This window comes from Lithobates pipiens, unplaced genomic scaffold (genome assembly GCF_037356315.1).
Source record: "Lithobates pipiens isolate NorthernLeopardFrog02 unplaced genomic scaffold, aLitPip1_a1.2 Scaffold_30, whole genome shotgun sequence".
Lineage (NCBI taxonomy): Eukaryota > Metazoa > Chordata > Amphibia > Anura > Ranidae > Lithobates > Lithobates pipiens.
Genome location: NW_027507791.1, coordinates 129189350 through 129208274, shown reverse-complemented (window position 1 = coordinate 129208274; position 18925 = coordinate 129189350). Strand labels below are relative to the sequence as shown.

Here is an 18925-nt window from a genome sequence, read left to right as displayed (position 1 = left end):
CGGCCACTGTGAGCTCTGTATCATGCTGTAATAGCATCAGCAATATACAGTATGCAGCGCTGTTTTATTCCACAGCAGTACAGCAAGATGAAGCTTTATATTTTTATCAATGAATACTAGGGTTCCTCTGATTGGCTAAAGTGGAAAGGCAGGTGTATGTCTTGATCCCCACCTCAGCCAATCAGAGGAAGACTTATATTCACTGATAAAAAATACAAGGTTGCCTATGAATGGCTGAACAGCACTCTCTGCTTTGTTTGCCGGCAGCAGAAAGAAAGTCATCTGCACTGCTGCGGAATATAGCGCTGTATACTGTATGTAGCTGATGTCACCATACTATCATCCAGCATTAACAGCAGCCAAATCAATTAGTAATGAAAATCGTTACTTTGGTCCAGCTTGGCTCAAACTATTTGGAGTGCCAGGAAATTTTTACTTTAAGGAATGATCATCTATACCAATTTATTTTCATTATTAATACTTTTATAAATGTCTTTGCACAAAACTCTTGCTACTTAAACCACAGTATCAAAGTCTTGAGCTATCAATACTGCAACCATTTTCAGGAGGTAGGAAAGTTTAATTCGGTGTTCTATTTATCTCTGCTGATTAAAATATCCTGTACTCCCCATTATTGGCCTAGGATCCCCTGAATAGATCGCATGAAAAGCACAGGGAGTTTGTCAGGCAAGCTGGTGTTGTGTCACATCTGAACACTAGAGGGGGGTGGTGACTCACTGTACCTATTCTGCGCGCACTTTGCTTGTTATCCATCATAGAGTATGGATGCATTTCTTTGTTATTTTTTTTTTTTACAAGATGTGATTGTAGCCGTGTTAGTGCAATTGTGACTAAATGAATAAAAAATAAAGACAGAGAAAATTTAGTACTTTCCGTGATACTTTTTTTATTGGCACTAACATACAATTTTTCAGGATAAGCTTTCGGGGTATATCCCCTTCTTCAAGGTCCAAGCAGTACTCAACCTTGAAGAAGAGGACATACCCGAAAGCTTGTGCTGAAAAATTGTATGTTAGTGCAAATAAAAAAAGTATCACGGAAAGTACTCAATTTTCTCTGTCTTTATTTTTTACAGAATATAACATTCAGCTTGTTAAAACAATATGTAAAAGGGTATCTTGGCCTCGACATTAAGAAAAAATATTATGGGAAAGTATCCTTACAGTGTATGTAAACCCTAAAACTTTTTTTTTGCTCTACTGTGGTCTGCTTATTATACCATTATTTCTACACAATATACAAGTGTTTTGTTCTATCTGTTCAATAAGTGCAAAAAATACTTGCTGATTTTACCAGAAATTGTGTGATCTGACAGCTTCCTGTGCTCTCTGCCTGCATATAAGGAGGGGTTAAGCCAGCCATAGATGGATTGAATATTGCCCGGGTAAGCAGGGACTGGCCGAGAGTCAATCAATTTATAGACAGGCTGATTTACCGAAGTTGATCCATTGATTGGCTGTGTAAATGGGGGAATGGAGCAAATCCTGTGGTTGCAGGACAAATAATCTTTGGCCTGCTTTATAAGGATGAGAAGGCGAGGATGAAGTGAGGTCTGTGCTCTTTGTAATCCATTGGACATTAAGTAGGCGGGGCCAACAAAAAGCGCTTAGGAATTTCTAGCTTTGTTGTTACATCAAAAAGGAAGGCAAGAGCAGTCTATATATCTGGCACATCAACAGTTATTTTTCTGTACTTGCAGTGTGTTTAAAGGGATAAAACCTAGTGAGATGTGCATGTATTCTATAGAGTTACTAAATAGATTTTTTGTATGTTGCTTTGACATATGCTTTAAGGATGAAGAGCGATTCCCATGATTATTAACCTTTGGGGATAGCTGAAGAACAATCTTGAAATTAGCAAATGACATTTAGGATTCAAATAGTTTGAGGCACCGAGAAGAGAAGCTTGTTGACCATTTTTCACTTGCTTGGTCAAGTCAGCGTGATTCCCCAGGAATGAGCAAACAAGCGATGAATGGAAAATACTGCAGTTATTTGCACAACAAACAGCTACTGAGTTGACTTAGCAGTATAGCACCTAGACAGATCAGAATGAACTCCGCTCTGTGCAGTGATGGGCATGTGACATACACAACACAACATCTACAAGGTGGAAAATCACACGCAGCATGGATGGCTTATCATGCACTGCCTGAAGCTACACAATTTCTTCCATTCATCTCTCATTTCTTCTTTATGTAAATAGCCCACTATCAAGCATACAAATGATGAATTGTCCTACTGAAGGTCACATAACTCGCTCTGTATACACACACACACACATTTATGCAGGAAAAAGACAAGCAGTATTAGTTTATACAGAACATCTTACCTTCAAGCCCACTGCAGATCCAAAGAGCAAAAAAAGAAAGAAAAACAACAAATTACAATTGCGTCAGTAAATCCCACTGCACAGCAGTTACATTACTAAACATGAGGTAGTTTCTGGGGAATGTGTTACAATTATCAGGAACGGATCTTTCAAAATATCAAAATAACAGTATCTGACCGATCACAGACAAATGCCATCAAAATTGATGTCATCAACTGACAAAGGGGCCCTATTGCCTTGAAAAATTACCGTTTCCTTCATCGCATACTTATTACCCAAACATTTTGTTTTAAAATATCTCCTTAGTCCTTGATTACTGAGTACTTGATTTGTCTAATTTTCATAGATCGCTTTAAAGAAAAAGCATATGTAGGTACCCCCCCCCCCCCTTCTCCTTCTTTGTGGCTATATCTATAGACAATGCAGACTATCACTGATACAGAAAGAGCAAAGCTTAACTACATATGCAATACACAAATACTGCTGTCAACATGTAGACCTCTATTTTAAAACCTAAGTCAAAAATAGCAGACACCAATATACACAATAGATTTGTTTTTCAAGAAAAGGTGGATTTTTACACCTCTTCTAGGGGTCCACTAAGGCAGTGGTCATCAACCCTGTCCTCAGGGCCCACTAACAGTCTAGGTTCAGACTAGATTACTGCAGTCATTGAGCGGCAAATGGTATCACCTGTGATGTATTTCCGTTATCTTGCAAACCCGGCCTGTTAGTGGGCCCTGAGGACAGGGTTGATGACCACTGCACTAAGGGACACAGGAAGTCTTTAACTTTCGGGTTATACTGCCACCTACAGGAGGACTGGTTACTGTAAACAAACTATAGGCCAGCACTACCAGCATGCCTCAGTTTTGTATCCAAGCAGTGCATGATCATAAACACAGAGGGTCGGAATCTGTGTCCCTCAATGGACTCCAAGAAAGGGATTGAACATAGAGTATAAAAATTTTATTTTCCTGGCCATACTGTACAGCAATCAAAAATAATCCCTTGTAGAAAATTGTAATATCACTGCAAAAATGGGCTCGCTAATAAGACATTCTGATTTCTGAAGTCTTGTGGGCTTATTCTGTAACAGTGCTAGAATTAAAATACAAGTCCCAGCAACTCACAGCAACCTGAGTTCACTGGATGCCTGACCAGCCCACAATGACAGTTTATTGGTTGCTGTTTGCAGTTCACTTGGCATTTTGCTCTTGTACTGGTTTACTAAATAACCCAACCAATTCTGTCTGTTCTGATGGCCATCAAATAAAGACAGATTAGGGAACAAGATAAAATACCAACAGGATACGTTCCAGTACAAAATGCTCCTCTAATGTAATATGCTCTTTTGTGCCTCTTTCATCAATTGATTTCTATAAAAAATGAAATGGTACATACCTTTCTCACCCAGGTGCTTCAGAATATGCTTCGATGGCTCTAAACAATCAAAAAACATAAATTTAATCTAAACACACAAAGTGAAGACTCCCCAATTTTTTGGAAAACTATAGTAAACCTCTCAAAGGAAAATATGGTTAGAAAGCATTTGGAACTATTTATAGTATATTCATTGACCAATTTGTTTTGTCAGTAATTAGTTTATTATTTAAATATAGGTTATTCTATTTTAGTATGTGTTATTCTATTGGCAGTCTTTTCTACTTGAAAGTTTTGACTACTACAAAGGTTATAAATTGGTTAGTTGAAGGACAATGACACAAGAGTAGTTGGTTGGCCTCAGCTAGCTACCTCTACAGACACCGACCAGCCATTAAACCGTGTCTGGCTACAATTCAGATCTTATTTATTCACTTTTATTCTATAGTTAACCATCTTTTTGAGGCTTCATCATCATAAAAAAAATTCTCGCACCAGACTTTCTGCGACCTTTATCTGCGGTGTGTGCGCTTCCCTCCTTAACATTTGCCGGGATGTATCTAGAATGGTTCGGATCTGAGGACAGGACAGACAACTTGTTAGGATGTTCATTCATTTTAATCCAACACCAGTCTCCCAGTCTAAGCGCAATTAGTATGGGAGACACCAACTATGTGAGAAGGGTTCCACGTTTGCTGCACATAGTTGTGTTTAAGCGTTTGATTTCATCAGCAGGAAGCAAGTTATTGCGCACCAAATGTAATAAAAGGAAATAGAATTTTACCAAGCAAACCAAAAGTGTATTTCCTACAGGAGTTTAAAATGAGCTACTACATTTAAACTTACATTCTTTGCGTGCTGTAAGAAGCCAATATTTATCATGACATCGTATAGACGTTTAATGAGCTAAATTCAGGCTGGGTATCTTCATTTGTTGTCACTTACCACATAAAAGGCAATTTTTGTAAAGCAGCTAATTTAAAGCGGAGTTCTGCCTTGGGGGAAAAAATAATGTAGCTGCTGACTTTTACTATATGGACACTTACCTGTCCAGGGAGCCTGCAGTGTCAGCACCCCTAGCCGATCTTTGCAGCCGTCGCCATTCCAGGCAAGGGAACCCGGCAGTGAAGCCTTTTTGGCTTCACACCCAGTTCTCTAATGCGCATGCGCGAAGCGCGCTACGCTTTTCCGATTGGCCCGGTGGCTGAGAAAGGGATCCTGGAAGTGGGGAAGGGGACCTGTCGAAAACAGGTCCCCCTTAACCCCTCCCTCCTGAAAGGTGCAAAGTGTGCCCCCGAAGGGGGGGGGGGGCAATTAAGTGGAAGTTCCACTTTTTGGTGGAGCTCCGCTTTAAGGAGCAATGTTATCCATGCTTTTCCTTCTAGCTCTTTTTAATTCTGGTTGGCCACATATTCATATAATTAATCGGTTGCATTTATTTTCGTCGTTTGGGGGAAGACAGATTAACTGATGTTTTCTCAATAAATGTGTGAGCTATGCAGAACGCAAAACAGAGCTGGGTTGCATGGAAGATGAAATAAATGCAGCATATTTATCATAGATTGGATAAAGAGCATGCAGTAACGGGGTTTAATCATTGAAGCAACAAATTTGATAACAAAGCAATATTAAACCCAAAACCAATAATGTCATTTATTGCAGCTTACCAATCAAATGGTGGCTACATTAGTTTTCTTTTTTTGTTTTCACCTGGTGATCGGCCAAGTAACACACTTCATGTATTAGCGTGCCCCCACTCTGGATGAATGATCACAGGGGCACAGCAGAAAGTAGAATTGTTAATCTGGAGGGAGGGGAGTGTTAGCTGGACTAGAAGATTTAGATACACTAACAAATTGAAGCCAAACTCAAGCTCACACTGCAGTTAAAGAAACATTTGTTTTCATTTGGGATAATGGTTTTACATGAATAAATGACAATCACTGTAAGCACCTTTGTCAGTAGTAAATGGTTTGTCTCAAAACACTCAACTGATACATTGGTAGGACACAGCTTGTTCTGTTGAAAAACAGATTTACTGGCCAGATCACCAGTTGAAAATAAAAGAATGAAACCCTAAAAAAGAAAACGAATGCAGCCATCATATCTAAGAATTGGTAAGCTGCATTATAATAAAAGTTTTTTTTTGGGGGGGGGGGGGGGGGTTAAATACCACTTTAAAAAGTACATAAAAAGTGCATTAGAATGCATGTAGAGGATTAAACTGAAAAACTGAAGACAAGACAAAATGATAAAAGACAGTAGCAATCACTAGTTAATGGCAAAGAAAAGTCAGCAGAGACAGCTAAATCCAAATATTTGAAAGGATAAAGCAAATTTTCAAATCATTAAATATAGCTTCAACAATTACTTGCCAGGTGATAAAGCCAACTTAAGGCAATGGTCATACAATATATGTCCCAAAACACAGAGCAAATACTTTTACTTTGCACCGATAGAAATTATAAACTGTGAATTACATATTTTAGGATTTCTGTGTGTTCTTCCAAAAAGCCCCAATTACTGATTCACAGTTTTTTTTATTGAAAAGTGAATGCTATCATTTGCAAGGGGCCAATCTTGTTTTACATCCCAGTGCCAGGAATGTTGGCAGCTTTACACCTGGACATACAATAAAATATTTAATTTCAGTATCATACCTGACTGTCTGCGCCCCGACCGCAGCGCGACCGTAGGGTCAATTGTTGACATTGTTTTCTTTATTCTTTCCGGACTATATTTGTAACGTCCAGGATCTGGAAAGAAGAGGATTCTGGTCAATGGCAAAGGAAAAGCTCACCTCTGGGTCATGTCCTCTTTAAATGGGAATCCCCTTTAACATGACCAGGATAAAAAATATATTATTTCAGAAATAAAAGAGACTAAGTAAGACATAGACAAAAAACTGTATATTAAATAAGTTATCACTGTTCACTTACATGCGTCCATCTCTAGAATTGCTTCCTTGGCCTAAAAAACAAACAAACAAAAAAACAACAACATTTATTTAGTCAGAATCTTGCACCACTTGAAGGAATGTCCAAACCTGAACAGTTGCATTTCTACTTTTCATTGTTCTCCATACACACTGAGCATTGGTGTCAGAATGGTAAATGATCTTACTTTCTGTGGAATGATGGCATGGTGATTCTCCAAGATAAGTTTCTTGATGTGATGAGTCCAGATACGTTTCTCCTCCACTGTTTTGGCCTGTGTAAAACCAGAATTAAATAAAATTCAAGTAAAAACTTCCAAACCTGAACAATCAGTGCAAATGGTTAACGCACATTACTTTGTGCAGCCAGATCTTCATCCTACTGGTACAGAGAATGCACAATATGCTTTCGAGAATTGTTTCCTTGGTGGTAGGATAAAATACCGGTAGGTCCCAAACGTCCAGCTGACTTTGAACATTTACATGGTTTAGAGTAGGGGTGCCCAACCTTTTGAAGAGCGAGGGCCACTTAAGCGAGTTGGTAACTGGTCGCAGGCCACAATGAGTGGAGTGGGTGGATGGCATGTCCGTGTCCACTCTGCATTTGCAGAGTGGACACGGATGCAGCCCACAATACTTTTTAGCGGATCGTATTGGAGGTAGAACACAAGTCGGTTTATGTCTGCCACTACTTAGAGGTGAATGAAGGGTCCAATTGGTCGGACTGTCAGACTGACAGTGTGAAAGGGGTCCAAGGCTGTCTTCACACTGATGCACTGCTGTTTATCTGCTCCACGTGTGCAACACAGTGTACCTTTGGCTTTCCTGCAGTTTGCAATAGATTTCTATTATATTCTGCAGGCTTGGTGCATTTTCAGAAAGCTCACCAAACTCGCAGGTAATAATAGAAGTCTATGGTTCAGTGCAGGTAACCCGCAGGTAAACTGCTCTGCACCTGCGGATCAGTTTGAAAGCAGCCCAGTAACCACTGCAGAAAAGATATGCCCATATATACACTGTTATTTTAGTAATAAACTGACCTTTAATAACAGTCTTCTTTCTATTCTATCCCAGAGCAGGAGGTCGTGGGCCACTGGTTGGCCCTGCATCTCATTCCATAAAGACCAATAATCCATGCTTTCTATTGCTGGAACATTTCAATGCCAGATCACGTGGAATGTTTTAGGAATCACACTTACCTGCACATTATGCTGCTGCTTGCTGTTCTTATAGTGTGTTAAAGTGAAGCAAAGGGAGTCCCTTGTACTCTCAATCAACATCAGACTTGCACACTAAAGAATTACAAAACAAAAAAGTAGGATCAAACGTTTGACAACATTTTAAAATATTGATTCAAAATGATTAAACAAAGCAGGACTAAACATAAAACAACATGGGCCCATTTCACCCCAGTGCTGCAGTAACCTGTATGCTACCGCAATGTACGGCAATGTGCACCCCAACGCACCTTCCCACCGTACCTCAATGCATGGTTGGTGATGCACTGAGCTGCTGAAAATGCTGCCAGGCATGATTTTTTTGCCCATTAGTCAGCCCAATCATGGGCTACCCTAAAACAATGCATGTCAATGCTCATCTTAATGTGTGTGTTTAATGCACACAGTATTATGAATTGGCCCTAAATGTAAGTTATGAGCTACTAATTAAATATACATTATGTAAATAATAAATAGCAGTGAATACATATAACAGCTATTATAAAACAACTCAATGCCCCATTCACATGGTTGGAAATTCAGGCGGAAAAAGTCCAATCGGATTATGTTGTCGGAAAATCTGATCGTGTGTGGGCTCTGACTTTTACTGTTGGAATTTCAGACGGAAAAAGATTGAGAGCTGGATCTAAAATTTTCCAACAACAAAATCCGATTAGACTTTTTCCAATGGTGTGTAGAGAATTCCGACACACAAAGTGCCACGCATGCTCAGAAAAAAAAAAATTTAGACTAGTTGTCCGACCGTGTTTATGGGGCATAAGATGAAACCTCCTCTGAATTGATGTAACCAGAGCATAATTAATCATTAAATAAAAAGATACTATACTGGAACACATCAGGGTGTAGCAGCATCCTTTCCAATAGATGTGGCTAGAAGTACTGGCTCAGCCAGTCTGGGATGTCACACCCTGGAGGGATCCAGGTCATTCCATCAGGCCTTGACTATAGGCAACAGTGGAAATGGTCCTCTTCACTTTTACCAACACTGAACACAGTAGTGTTCAAACAGGCTCACAACACATGAACATCCGTCTAATAACCCCTACACACGATTGGACTTTCCGCTAATAAAACTGGATTTTTGTTCGAAGGATGTTGGCTCCAACTTGTCTTGCATAAACACGGTCACACAAATATTGGCCAACAATTACAAACTTAGTGACTTACAAGACGTACATGATGTCTTCATTACGAACGCTAGTTATATCTCCGGCTTGTACTGGATTCCGAGCATGCGCATACTTTTGTCCGATGGACTTGTGTATGCACGATCGGAAAGTCCGACAACAATCATTTGTTGGCGGAAAATTTGAGAACCGGCTAGCCAACATTTATTGGCGGAAAGTCCGCCAACAAATGTTCGATGGAGCAAATACACGGTCAGACTTTCCACCAACAAGCTCACATCCGACATTTGTTGTCAGAAAGTCCGATCCTGTGTACGGGGCATAAGTGTTTGGGCTTTTACCTTCTCAGATAAATACCACAGATAACGGAACTGAAATTGGGCTGACAAATCCTTGTTCTAATTCTAATACAGTGGTTTTATCTTCTACTTCTATCCTGTGAGTAAGGCCAATACAAACAGTACAGTGGAGTTCATGCTGGTTTCTTGGCAAGGACTGTAAGCCATTTTATATCTTTGGCCTCACAATAAAAGAATATGACCACAGAGGTCAGTGCTACTCAACCTGTAGAAGATTGCTTACCCAACAACTAGGAGCTTGGGATACTATAGGGTTGACTTATTAAAATATTGCATTTCCTTTGCAAGGGTACGATAAGTAGTAAAATAGAAGTATGCAGCTAAAATGAAATTCCGTGACGGTCCAACATAGGTGTTGATGTACTAAAACTGGAGAGTGCAAAATCTGGTGCAGCTCTGCATAGAACCAATCAGCTTCCAGGTTTTTTTTTTTTTGTCAAAGCTTGACCCTAGGTTCACACCTATTCATTTTTTTTAGTGTGTCTTGTAGAAACGCACTACAGTCCACTTAACATGGTTTCCTCTGGTACTAGTTCACATCTATGCATTTTGTGGCTGGTGCACTATTGGAAAGGGAAACAGATTTCAATTGAACTGCACCAGAAATGCAAGTGTTGAATTTTTGATGAGTTTTGCGGTTCTTATTTTACCACTGTACATAGCTGGTTGCTAAGCAGGGGGCCAGAAAGCTGGCCGCTGCATCCTTAGCAACCGATGAGTTGGGTTCCCCACTGAAAGCAAAAAAAAAAAAAAAAAAAAGGCAAATAAATTCAAGAAAAAATAAAAAAAGGACGCGGGTCGTTTTTCCTTTGTTTAACAAAAAATAAAAGACCCAGTGGTGAATAAATACCGCCAAAAGAAAGCTCTATCTGTTTATACAAATTTTGGGTACGTTGAGTACGACAGCTCTGAAAGCTGAAAATTGGCCTGGCAGGAAGGGGGTGAAAGTGCCCAGTAGGCAAGTGGTTAAATACAGGCTGTAAACCAGAGCAGTATCTTAGCTTTGCTTAAATCAAACATAGATAAATCAAGCAAAAAAATAAACCTTCAGGAGGTTGTGGTTAGCAAAAGCTTTCAGCATATACCTCTATGGCAGGAGTATAGTACGGGATCACCTCTAGCCTCTGAGGTTTCTTCACTTCCATATAAAAGACTAGGCTCAGCTTCCTGCTCCCATCTACCAATATAAGGCCTGCAGCCAGAATCACTTTGTCATGTATACCTTTCCTATAGAAAATTCTGCTGCAAGGGTGAATGCTGCCCACACCTGTGAAGGTCTTGGCACCTATTCATGTGATCAAAAGTTCACACTAGTTCATCCTCACCTTCAGCACATGTTAAGTACTGAAGTCCTTATATGCTACCAATGCCTAAGGAATCCTGGAATATTATTTCCTTCAGGCAATGCAAGCATGTCAAGCCTATTGCTCTTTGATTATCCACCTCAGCCAGACTGAATGTAGATTTGTGTTTGCATTAAACACAGGTCTGCTTTAATGTTCATTTCTCAATATACACATTTCAGCCATTCTGTGGACACAGAAATTGGTCATTCCTTAGCATCATGTACATTCACTTAACTCCTATTTATAAAAAAACATAAGAAATTCTGAATGCTATACCGGGATGTGAGTTTTGTAAACAAAGTGGTCTCCGCGTTTTTTTGTGATCAGCAGGGCCTTGTAGAACAAGAAAAACGTCCTCTCGCTTCGGGCGCGCTGAACACGGAATGTGCCCTCTAGAACCAGCTCGCCATACATGGTAAGATCCATGCCTTTCCAATTCAGCAGCAGAGACTGGATTTCCTGAGAACAGAAAGCAAAAAGATTCTGGTTATAGAATGATCTCTTTTGTTAGTATATTGCCCTGGATTCTGAGTTATTGCTCTCCTGTGGTTCTACAACCAAATAGAGCATTCTCTGTTCCATAAAAGTACATAGTCACTTGCATTTGATTAGGACATTCAATGACTGCACTGCGTACAGATATGTTTTTAATTAGGCGCAATGAAATATAGCCTACTGTTCTGCACAATCAAATGGTAACAAATGTGAAGTGCTTTCAAGTTGCACTCCTAAAAGAAATTAACAAATGATAACTTACAATCACTATTTAACTGCTAAATAATTATAACCCTGGCAGTCAGCATTGCACCTCTGCTTTCAAGGTTGTATAGTTTAAAGAACTCCTCTTCTCAAACATTTGCATCCAAACTGGTCAGCACAGTAGTGACACTTCTGTGAAAAACACTCCGTGACCCCACAAGAAAAAAATCATTACAATTTCATGTGGCCCATGTCGGTCAAGCACTATAGTCAGAAAAAAAAAAAAAAAACAACAGTGCGACGCTTCCTCCCCAACATATACTGTGTAGTTCTACAACAGGAAAACATGAACGCTGATCTCCCCAAGATGCAGCAGGAGTTTGCCCTGTTCAGATTCATATGGAGCACATTATTAGGGTATCATATCTTTATCTGAAAATACTGCTCTTTCTACACTGGGGAGCCCCCCTACTATTACCCCTGAACAAAAGACCTGTTAAAATGTCACAGGTCACACACTATGGGGGTTATTTACAAAAGGCAAATCCACTTTGCACTGAAAGTGCACTTGGAAGTGCAGTCGCTCTAAATCTAAGGGGTAGATCTGAAATGAGGAGAAGCTCTGCTGATTTTATCATCCAATCATGTGCAAGCTAAAATGCTGTTTTTTATTCTCCTTGCATGTCCCCCTCAGATCTACAGTGACTTTGCACTACAAGTGCACATGAAAGTGCACTTGGAAGCAAAGTGGATTTGCCTTTAGTAAATAACCCCCTATTTGCAATGACCTATGATGTTCCGCAGAGGAAAAATCACAAGTCGCAACTAGGGCACATAGAAATACACCCCCCGTTCACACCGCAACACTAGTGTGAGGTGTGATGCAATGCAGTGTTGAAGAATGTTGCATGTCGGATTGCACCGCATATCACCACACAGCAATAAACACACCGCACTACTGTGCAGTGGTATGAATGAGGAGTCAATACGTGAAAAACCAGCAACAAAGAAAACCCAGCAGTGAGATGCATTTAAGCGCCCATTAAGTGCACTCCTCCCTGCCAGAGCTGGCATTGCAGTAGCCTGCATGGTAAAGTTTTACTATGCAAGCTAGCGTGAGAGTAGCCTAACTAGGACAATTAGAAGAAATAAAAACATTATGAAGTGCTGGAATGACAAAGTTAATTTATGGATAGCAAGGGAGGATTCTAAAGAACTTTCATTTATCTTGCTCCATTACTGTATGATTTATACAGGTCATATACTGCTACACAAACACGAGATAAAGCACCCTCATGACTCACCTGCTGGCGCACAGCATGTTCATGTTTTCTCTTCATATCGTTAATGTACCAGGCCACACCAGTCATGGTCTCGATGGCCTCCTCCACCACTTCATACCCTTCTTTATTCACATCAAAATGCTTGGCAATTTCCTGAAAGACGACAAATAAACTCTAATTTATCTACAAAAGTACAGACCATGAAATCGACTGTACATGTACCATATGTGTATTCTATTTGTACAGCTCCTTCTATACAATACACTCCAGACATAACTGCATCATCTTAGAAAACATGAATATAAGCTTGACTGGCCAGACCATTTACGGTTATTGCACATGCTTACTGTGCTTCTAGGAAATGATACGGATATAACTGGCCACACAAATTTTTGTGAAATAGCCAATGCTATGGCATAATTTATACACAGACGATAGGAAGTAAACACAGCTTTTGCACTGACTGCGACTTTAATCAGACCCTTTCCAGTCATAAGTAACTGCTACAAAAATCTCTTAGAAGGCTATTTATTGTTTTTGTAGCACTATCAGGACACTTAGGGTTCTTCCACCTGGGCGGTCTGCCCTGCTCACTCTGCTTTGCTCAGCTCACTCCTCTGATCCTCGCTGAGCAGGCGGGTGACAGGTTCGTCTCCACTCACTGTGCTAAAATGCACCTGTCAGCACCTCACTCGCCTCTGTGAGGAGATTGGATGAAAACAGACAGCCTGTCTGTTTTTATCCGATCCCATCTTATGCAATAGACTGTTGGAAAATAGGGTCACCAACTGTGACCATCGCATAGCAGCGGGAGCAGTAGACATGTTACTGCTGACATCTGCTGCTCCATAGGAGTGAATGGAGGCTCCAATTAAGTCCACCTGCAAAACAGGCAGACCTGACCGGAAAGCCTGTGTGAAAGGGGCCTTAGTGTCGGTTCACACTGGGATGACTTGTCAGGCGACTCAGCCGCCTGACAAGTCGCGTCCCGTTCTGTACAATGGAACCGTTCTAATCGGAGTGACACAAGTCGCTCCGACTTAGAAAAAGGTTCCTGTACGACTTTAGGGGTGACTTGCATTGACTTCTATATAGAAGTCTTTTGAGAGTCGCCGCAGTGGTCATGTCCAGGTCACCTGAGGCAGTCGCGCTGCAAGTCGTGCTGCCTCAGTGTGAATCGACACTTAGAAGTTGATTTACTAAAACTGGAGAGAGCAAAATCTGGTGCAGCTGTGCATGGTAGAGAATTGGCTTCCAACTTCAGCTTGTTCAATTAAGGATTGACAAAAAAAACCTGGAAGCCAATTGGTTTCTATGAAGAGCTGCATCAGATTGTGCACTCTCCAGTTTTAGTATTGATATACTAGAACTGGAGAGTGCAAAATGGCCACATAGTGTACAAAGTAACAGGTAACAAGAGAAGTAGTTAAGGTAATACAATACATACAATGCTCCAAAGACAAAAATGTACAGCTGTAGGGCAAAACCTAACAATGACAGAACAGGAGTTGAGAGATCACCAATACATTTTTTCAATCCACTAATTCAGATACAAGCAATAATTGAGTAGTTCTACAGACAACACCCAGTGTTGTCAGGGCAGGAAAACCGGGCTGGACATCGTGTGTTACCTGTAGCAGGAGATGGTACTTCAGTATCCTCTGGACTGGTTTTAAGAGATAAGCTCCTAGTGGAAGGGGCTGCTTCAGTAACTCCTGCTTCTCTCTGAAGAATTTTGACAAGACTTTGTTCCTCATGCATTCGGTCAGGGTAGCCACAGAGCTGAAATGAGATAAAGCCATCACAGTGATGAAGTTAATGCCCAGTTAAAACAAATATGAATGCAAATTATATATAAAATAGAGTTTATGACCAAAATGCCTTAAATGCTTAAATTTTGGCTGTAAGAGATACATATTGGCATGATATAGATGAATAAAGTGTTTAGGTTTGACCTCATATTATAAGGTTTCGGTAAATATAAAGGAAAATTGTACAAGAAAATTGTATAAGGTATGGTCAACCCAAGACTCTGGCAGAACATATTCTTTTTTAAGTCTTGATAGGGAGAGGAAAGGTTAGATCTTCTTTCAGGTCTGTATTCATTTGTTTGCAAGGAGTAATGAGATACACAAATCATGTCACAAGTCCAGTTCTAATTTTATTGGAAGTTTGGCACCATAAAAAGCCAACACATGTCAGGGGCTCAGATGATATTCTTCATCAGGGCTCAGCAGATCTAAAAGACGAGTCTGCTGGACTAGGAGGGATGGAGAGATTCAGCAGAAAAGCATCAAACAAGAAGTGTTGCTCCAGACACTGGTTTAACAGCCTTTGGTTAAAAACAAGTGATGTCCCATGCCATACCCCCTTCTTTTCAGGCCTGTACTACTGTGCACTCACTGGAAAGGCTTCATCACAATTCCAGTCTCAGTGACGCTAGAAGTGGAAGAACATCTTTCCAAAGTGAGAGAAATTGCCATGTTTTGCAATAGTCACTGAAACAGGTGCCCTTTTGAGATTTGCCCTCTTCTCCTATTACAGCGACAGCCACAACATCATTTTCAGACTTTTTATGGCATCTTGGAACTCGAGAAATATTCTCAGGAACTGGGGAAATATTCTCCCAATAGGGACAGACACAGCTAAACCATTCTACCCAAAAGATGGGCAACAGGTTTTGGCTTGATTTCCACTTCAACAATCATTTTTTGCCATGTTCATGTCACATTTGATTGCTTACAGGTTCTTCCTGTGACAAAAAGTTAATAAATGATTAAGTCACCAGCATGTTTATATTCCCCAATTCGAAGTCCTCTTCAGAAAATGTCCTACAAAATGGTTTAAAGCAGATTTTCTAAATGCAAAAGCCCCCTTGATCTACTGGGTGTAGCTTTAGTGAAAAGCAGAGTGACAAATCAGAAAGAGTGCAGGGTTGACCAAAGTGAACTTCCTCTAAGCCTTGTTGGTGACAGATCTATAGGCATTGAACTGAATGTTTTATGACACAACTAGCGAGATGCCAGATAAATCACTTGGCTGGTTTGCCAATTCCTGGCCTCTGTATGCTCCCGGGCCTTTTGTTCATGCTCTGTGATTCAAAACCAGTTTTATGATCTTGTAGTTTCAAACCAACAGGCAGAAATAATTGACCTATTTAATAGTCCTAAAGATCATGAAGAAAGAGAGGCATTTGTAAAAAAAAAAAAAAGAAAGTAAAAAAATGGAGTGTTCAACATACCAGTCAATTAGGTGTCCATGGGTATTGACCCAGCTGTGCTGGACAAATCAGGGTCAGTTTTGAACCCTTTTCTCTTTCTAGCAAATGATTTATAGGGTCATTGCCTCTACTTCTGTGCAGTGTCATGTGGGAGTATCCTTTGAACACAAATGTATTTCTGGTATAGTGGTTTGGCCATTTTAGGTCTTTTCATATGCTGCGCTTTGCTCTGTTCAACAGGAGATCCATGAGCAGATTATCTGCTGAATCAGAACAGAATGCAACAAATGTCACATTTGTGCCATCTGTGTCAGTTCAGTTATTTGTCTGCATTTTGACAATAGACTGTGGCAACCCTGTGTTGGATCTACGAGCTACTGGATGTAAACATCAAGGTACATCCGATCTGTCATGTTTCATAGTTAGTAAGGTTGAATAAAGACACCAGTCCATCCAGTTCAACCTGAGTGAGTGTCTACAATTGTCCCTATCCCTGTACATTGCACACTCGCATTGGTTCCTACCCTCAAGGAGCCCACAATCCAAATTCCCCATTCATATACTAGGGTCAATTTTGGACAGAAGCCAATTAACCTACCTGCATGTCTTTGGATTGTGGGAGGAAACCGGAGCACCCGGAGGAAACCCACGCAGGCACAGGGAGAACATACAAACTCCAGGCAGGTAGTGTCATGGTTGAGATTCGAACCAGTGACCCTTCTTACTGCTAGGTGAGAGTGCTAACCACTACACCACTGTGCTGCCAAATATTTTTTAAAAGGATGCAGTCTTTTTTTTTTTTCTTGGAAATTGATGGACTTGGAGTTAGGTGGATGTAAATGGACAGATGTAAAGTCTGTTTAGATCTGTCTGACCACAGACCTGTATTGAGTTTCCGATCAAGAAGCCTGTGAGCTCTGTTAGCACCATTAAATCTCAAGGAATGAATTTATTCTTGCTCACAATGAAACAATTAAATCTTGTAATTAAGTAGCTGAATGGAGGTCCCACAAACTGAAGCACCCATTTGGCAGTATACAGTAGCCCACAGCAACCGATTGTATATTCGCTTATGGTAGTTTTATGGTAGGTAGTACCTTCTTACAATGACATTTTTATAATAATATATACATATATATACATATATATATATATATATATTATCACACACACACACATATAAACACATGAACTTTAAAGAGGAAGTAAACCCTGATGGGTTTACTTCCTCTTTTTTTCCCTGCAAAGGTAAAGCATAATGGACTACTATGCATCGCATAGTAGCTCATTATGTGTCACTTACCTGACACAGGAGCCAGCGAAGTCGCCGCTGTCCCCTGTAGTCCGCTGCATCCATGTTGCTGGTGGCGTCTCGCAGCTCCGACGAATCACAGCGGCGCAGCCGCGATGACGTCACTCCCGCGCATGCGCACGGGAGTCGCGTCTCGCAGCTCCGCCGCTGCCATACGGCGAAGCCGCGATGACGTCACTCCCGCGCATGCGCACGGGAGTCGACAAATTAGGCAAATCCATTCTTGGATTTGCCGCATTTAGTGCGCCTGCGCGCCGCTGTCTACGGCGCATGCGCTGTAGACAGCGGTGCCCATTTTCGGGCAAATATCTCCTAAACCATATAGGTTTAGGAGATATTGCTTGGACCTACAGGTAAGCCTTAATATAGGCTTACCTATAGGTCCAAGTTGTTTGGAAGGGTTTACTTCCTCTTTAATGAATTGTAATGACATTCCAGTCTTAGTCCATAGGGTTCAATATTGACCATTGTTTTACCATTCTTCCAGGAGCGCATTTGTGATGTCAGGCACTGATGTTGGACAAGAAGGCCTGGCTCGCAGTCTCCGTTCCAATTCATCCTAAAGGTGTTCTATTGGGTTGAGGTCAGGATGAGGTGCAGGGTTGAGATCAGGTTGAGGGGCAGGCCAGTAAAGTTCCTCCACCCCCCAACTTGCTCATCCATTTCTTTATGGACCTTGCTTTGTGCACTGGTCCAAATCATTTGGTGGAGGGGATTATGGTGTGGGGTTGTTTTTCAGGGGTTGGGCTTGGCCTCTTAGTTCCAGTGAAGGGAACTCTTAAGGCGTCAGCATACCAAGTCATTTTGGACGATTTTATTATTTCAACTTTGTGGGAACAGTTTGGGGGTGGCCCCTTCCTGTTCCAACATGACTGCACCAGTGCACAAAGTAAGGTCCATAAAGATAAACAGTATATATTTATATTACCTTAAAAAAAATCTTTTAGATACTAATTATTAATCTTTTGGGCCATCTCTCATTTAGGTTCTTCTCCATTTCTCTGTGTCCCATTCATTTTAGTTCTGTAGTAAAACCTTACTAGATTTGACTATTCTGTGCCAATATAAATGTTTGAGATGCTTCCAGTTCCATAATAGAGTCATCGGGTGTTGAGGCTTAAAAGGCTTTTTGTTTCTTTTTACGGCAGAAAGGGCTGTGTAATGCAGGAGTCCACCTAGGAATGTAGAGACATTCTACAAGGTCAAGCAGTGTGCCTCCTGACTAATACGCATTTGTCCGGAAATGAACAAGCAGTCAGTACCCACAGCTAGGGAATCATTGGTACTGCCGATTTCCTGCTTTTGCCCAACACTTGTTTAAACAAGTCCACCTCCCCTCCCAGCTTCCACACCCTGCTTTTCAGCTTCATGTGCATAAAAGGAACACAAACCTTCGGAGGACAGAAAAAAAAAAAAAAAAAGCTGAAAAGCCTGAAAAGCATTCAAACCCTTCTGAGAACACCCTGCACTCCCTCTGACGGGCCTCTGTGCAATCACCGAAACCGACTCCCACATACTTACAATTTATTAAGTTGGTTTATAGCTTTTTTTAAATGAATTTCTAATCCAAATAGTTATATTTATGAAGCTTTGTGTCAAAATGATTGCTTAAAGGAAATAATCAGATCATTTTAATCCACAAGCACTAGACCACAAGTGATACCCATGGCC

The 18925-nt window shown here is 40.7% G+C and overlaps 1 protein-coding gene across 9 annotated transcripts in view; it reads right to left on the bottom strand.

Moving 5' to 3' along the window:
* The window catches only part of PLEKHG3 (pleckstrin homology and RhoGEF domain containing G3), a 246119-nt gene that overhangs the window by 12923 nt on the left and 214271 nt on the right, over positions 1-18925 (bottom strand). For 7 of the 9 annotated variants that reach the window (XM_077464847.1, XM_077464848.1, XM_077464851.1 and 4 more), the window contains 10 exons: positions 14354-14504; positions 12744-12875; positions 11017-11199; positions 7870-7962; positions 6859-6945; positions 6675-6705; positions 6396-6491; positions 4231-4311; positions 3757-3795; positions 2353-2363 (listed from right to left, as the gene is read on the bottom strand). In XM_077464847.1, coding sequence (XP_077320973.1) covers positions 2353-2363; positions 3757-3795; positions 4231-4311; positions 6396-6491; positions 6675-6705; positions 6859-6945; positions 7870-7962; positions 11017-11199; positions 12744-12875; positions 14354-14504 — 904 coding nt within the window. The remainder of the gene's footprint in view (positions 1-2352; positions 2364-3756; positions 3796-4230; positions 4312-6395; positions 6492-6674; positions 6706-6858; positions 6946-7869; positions 7963-11016; positions 11200-12743; positions 12876-14353; positions 14505-18925) is intronic. The other 2 variants (XM_077464850.1, XM_077464853.1) reach the window with 1 other exon arrangement.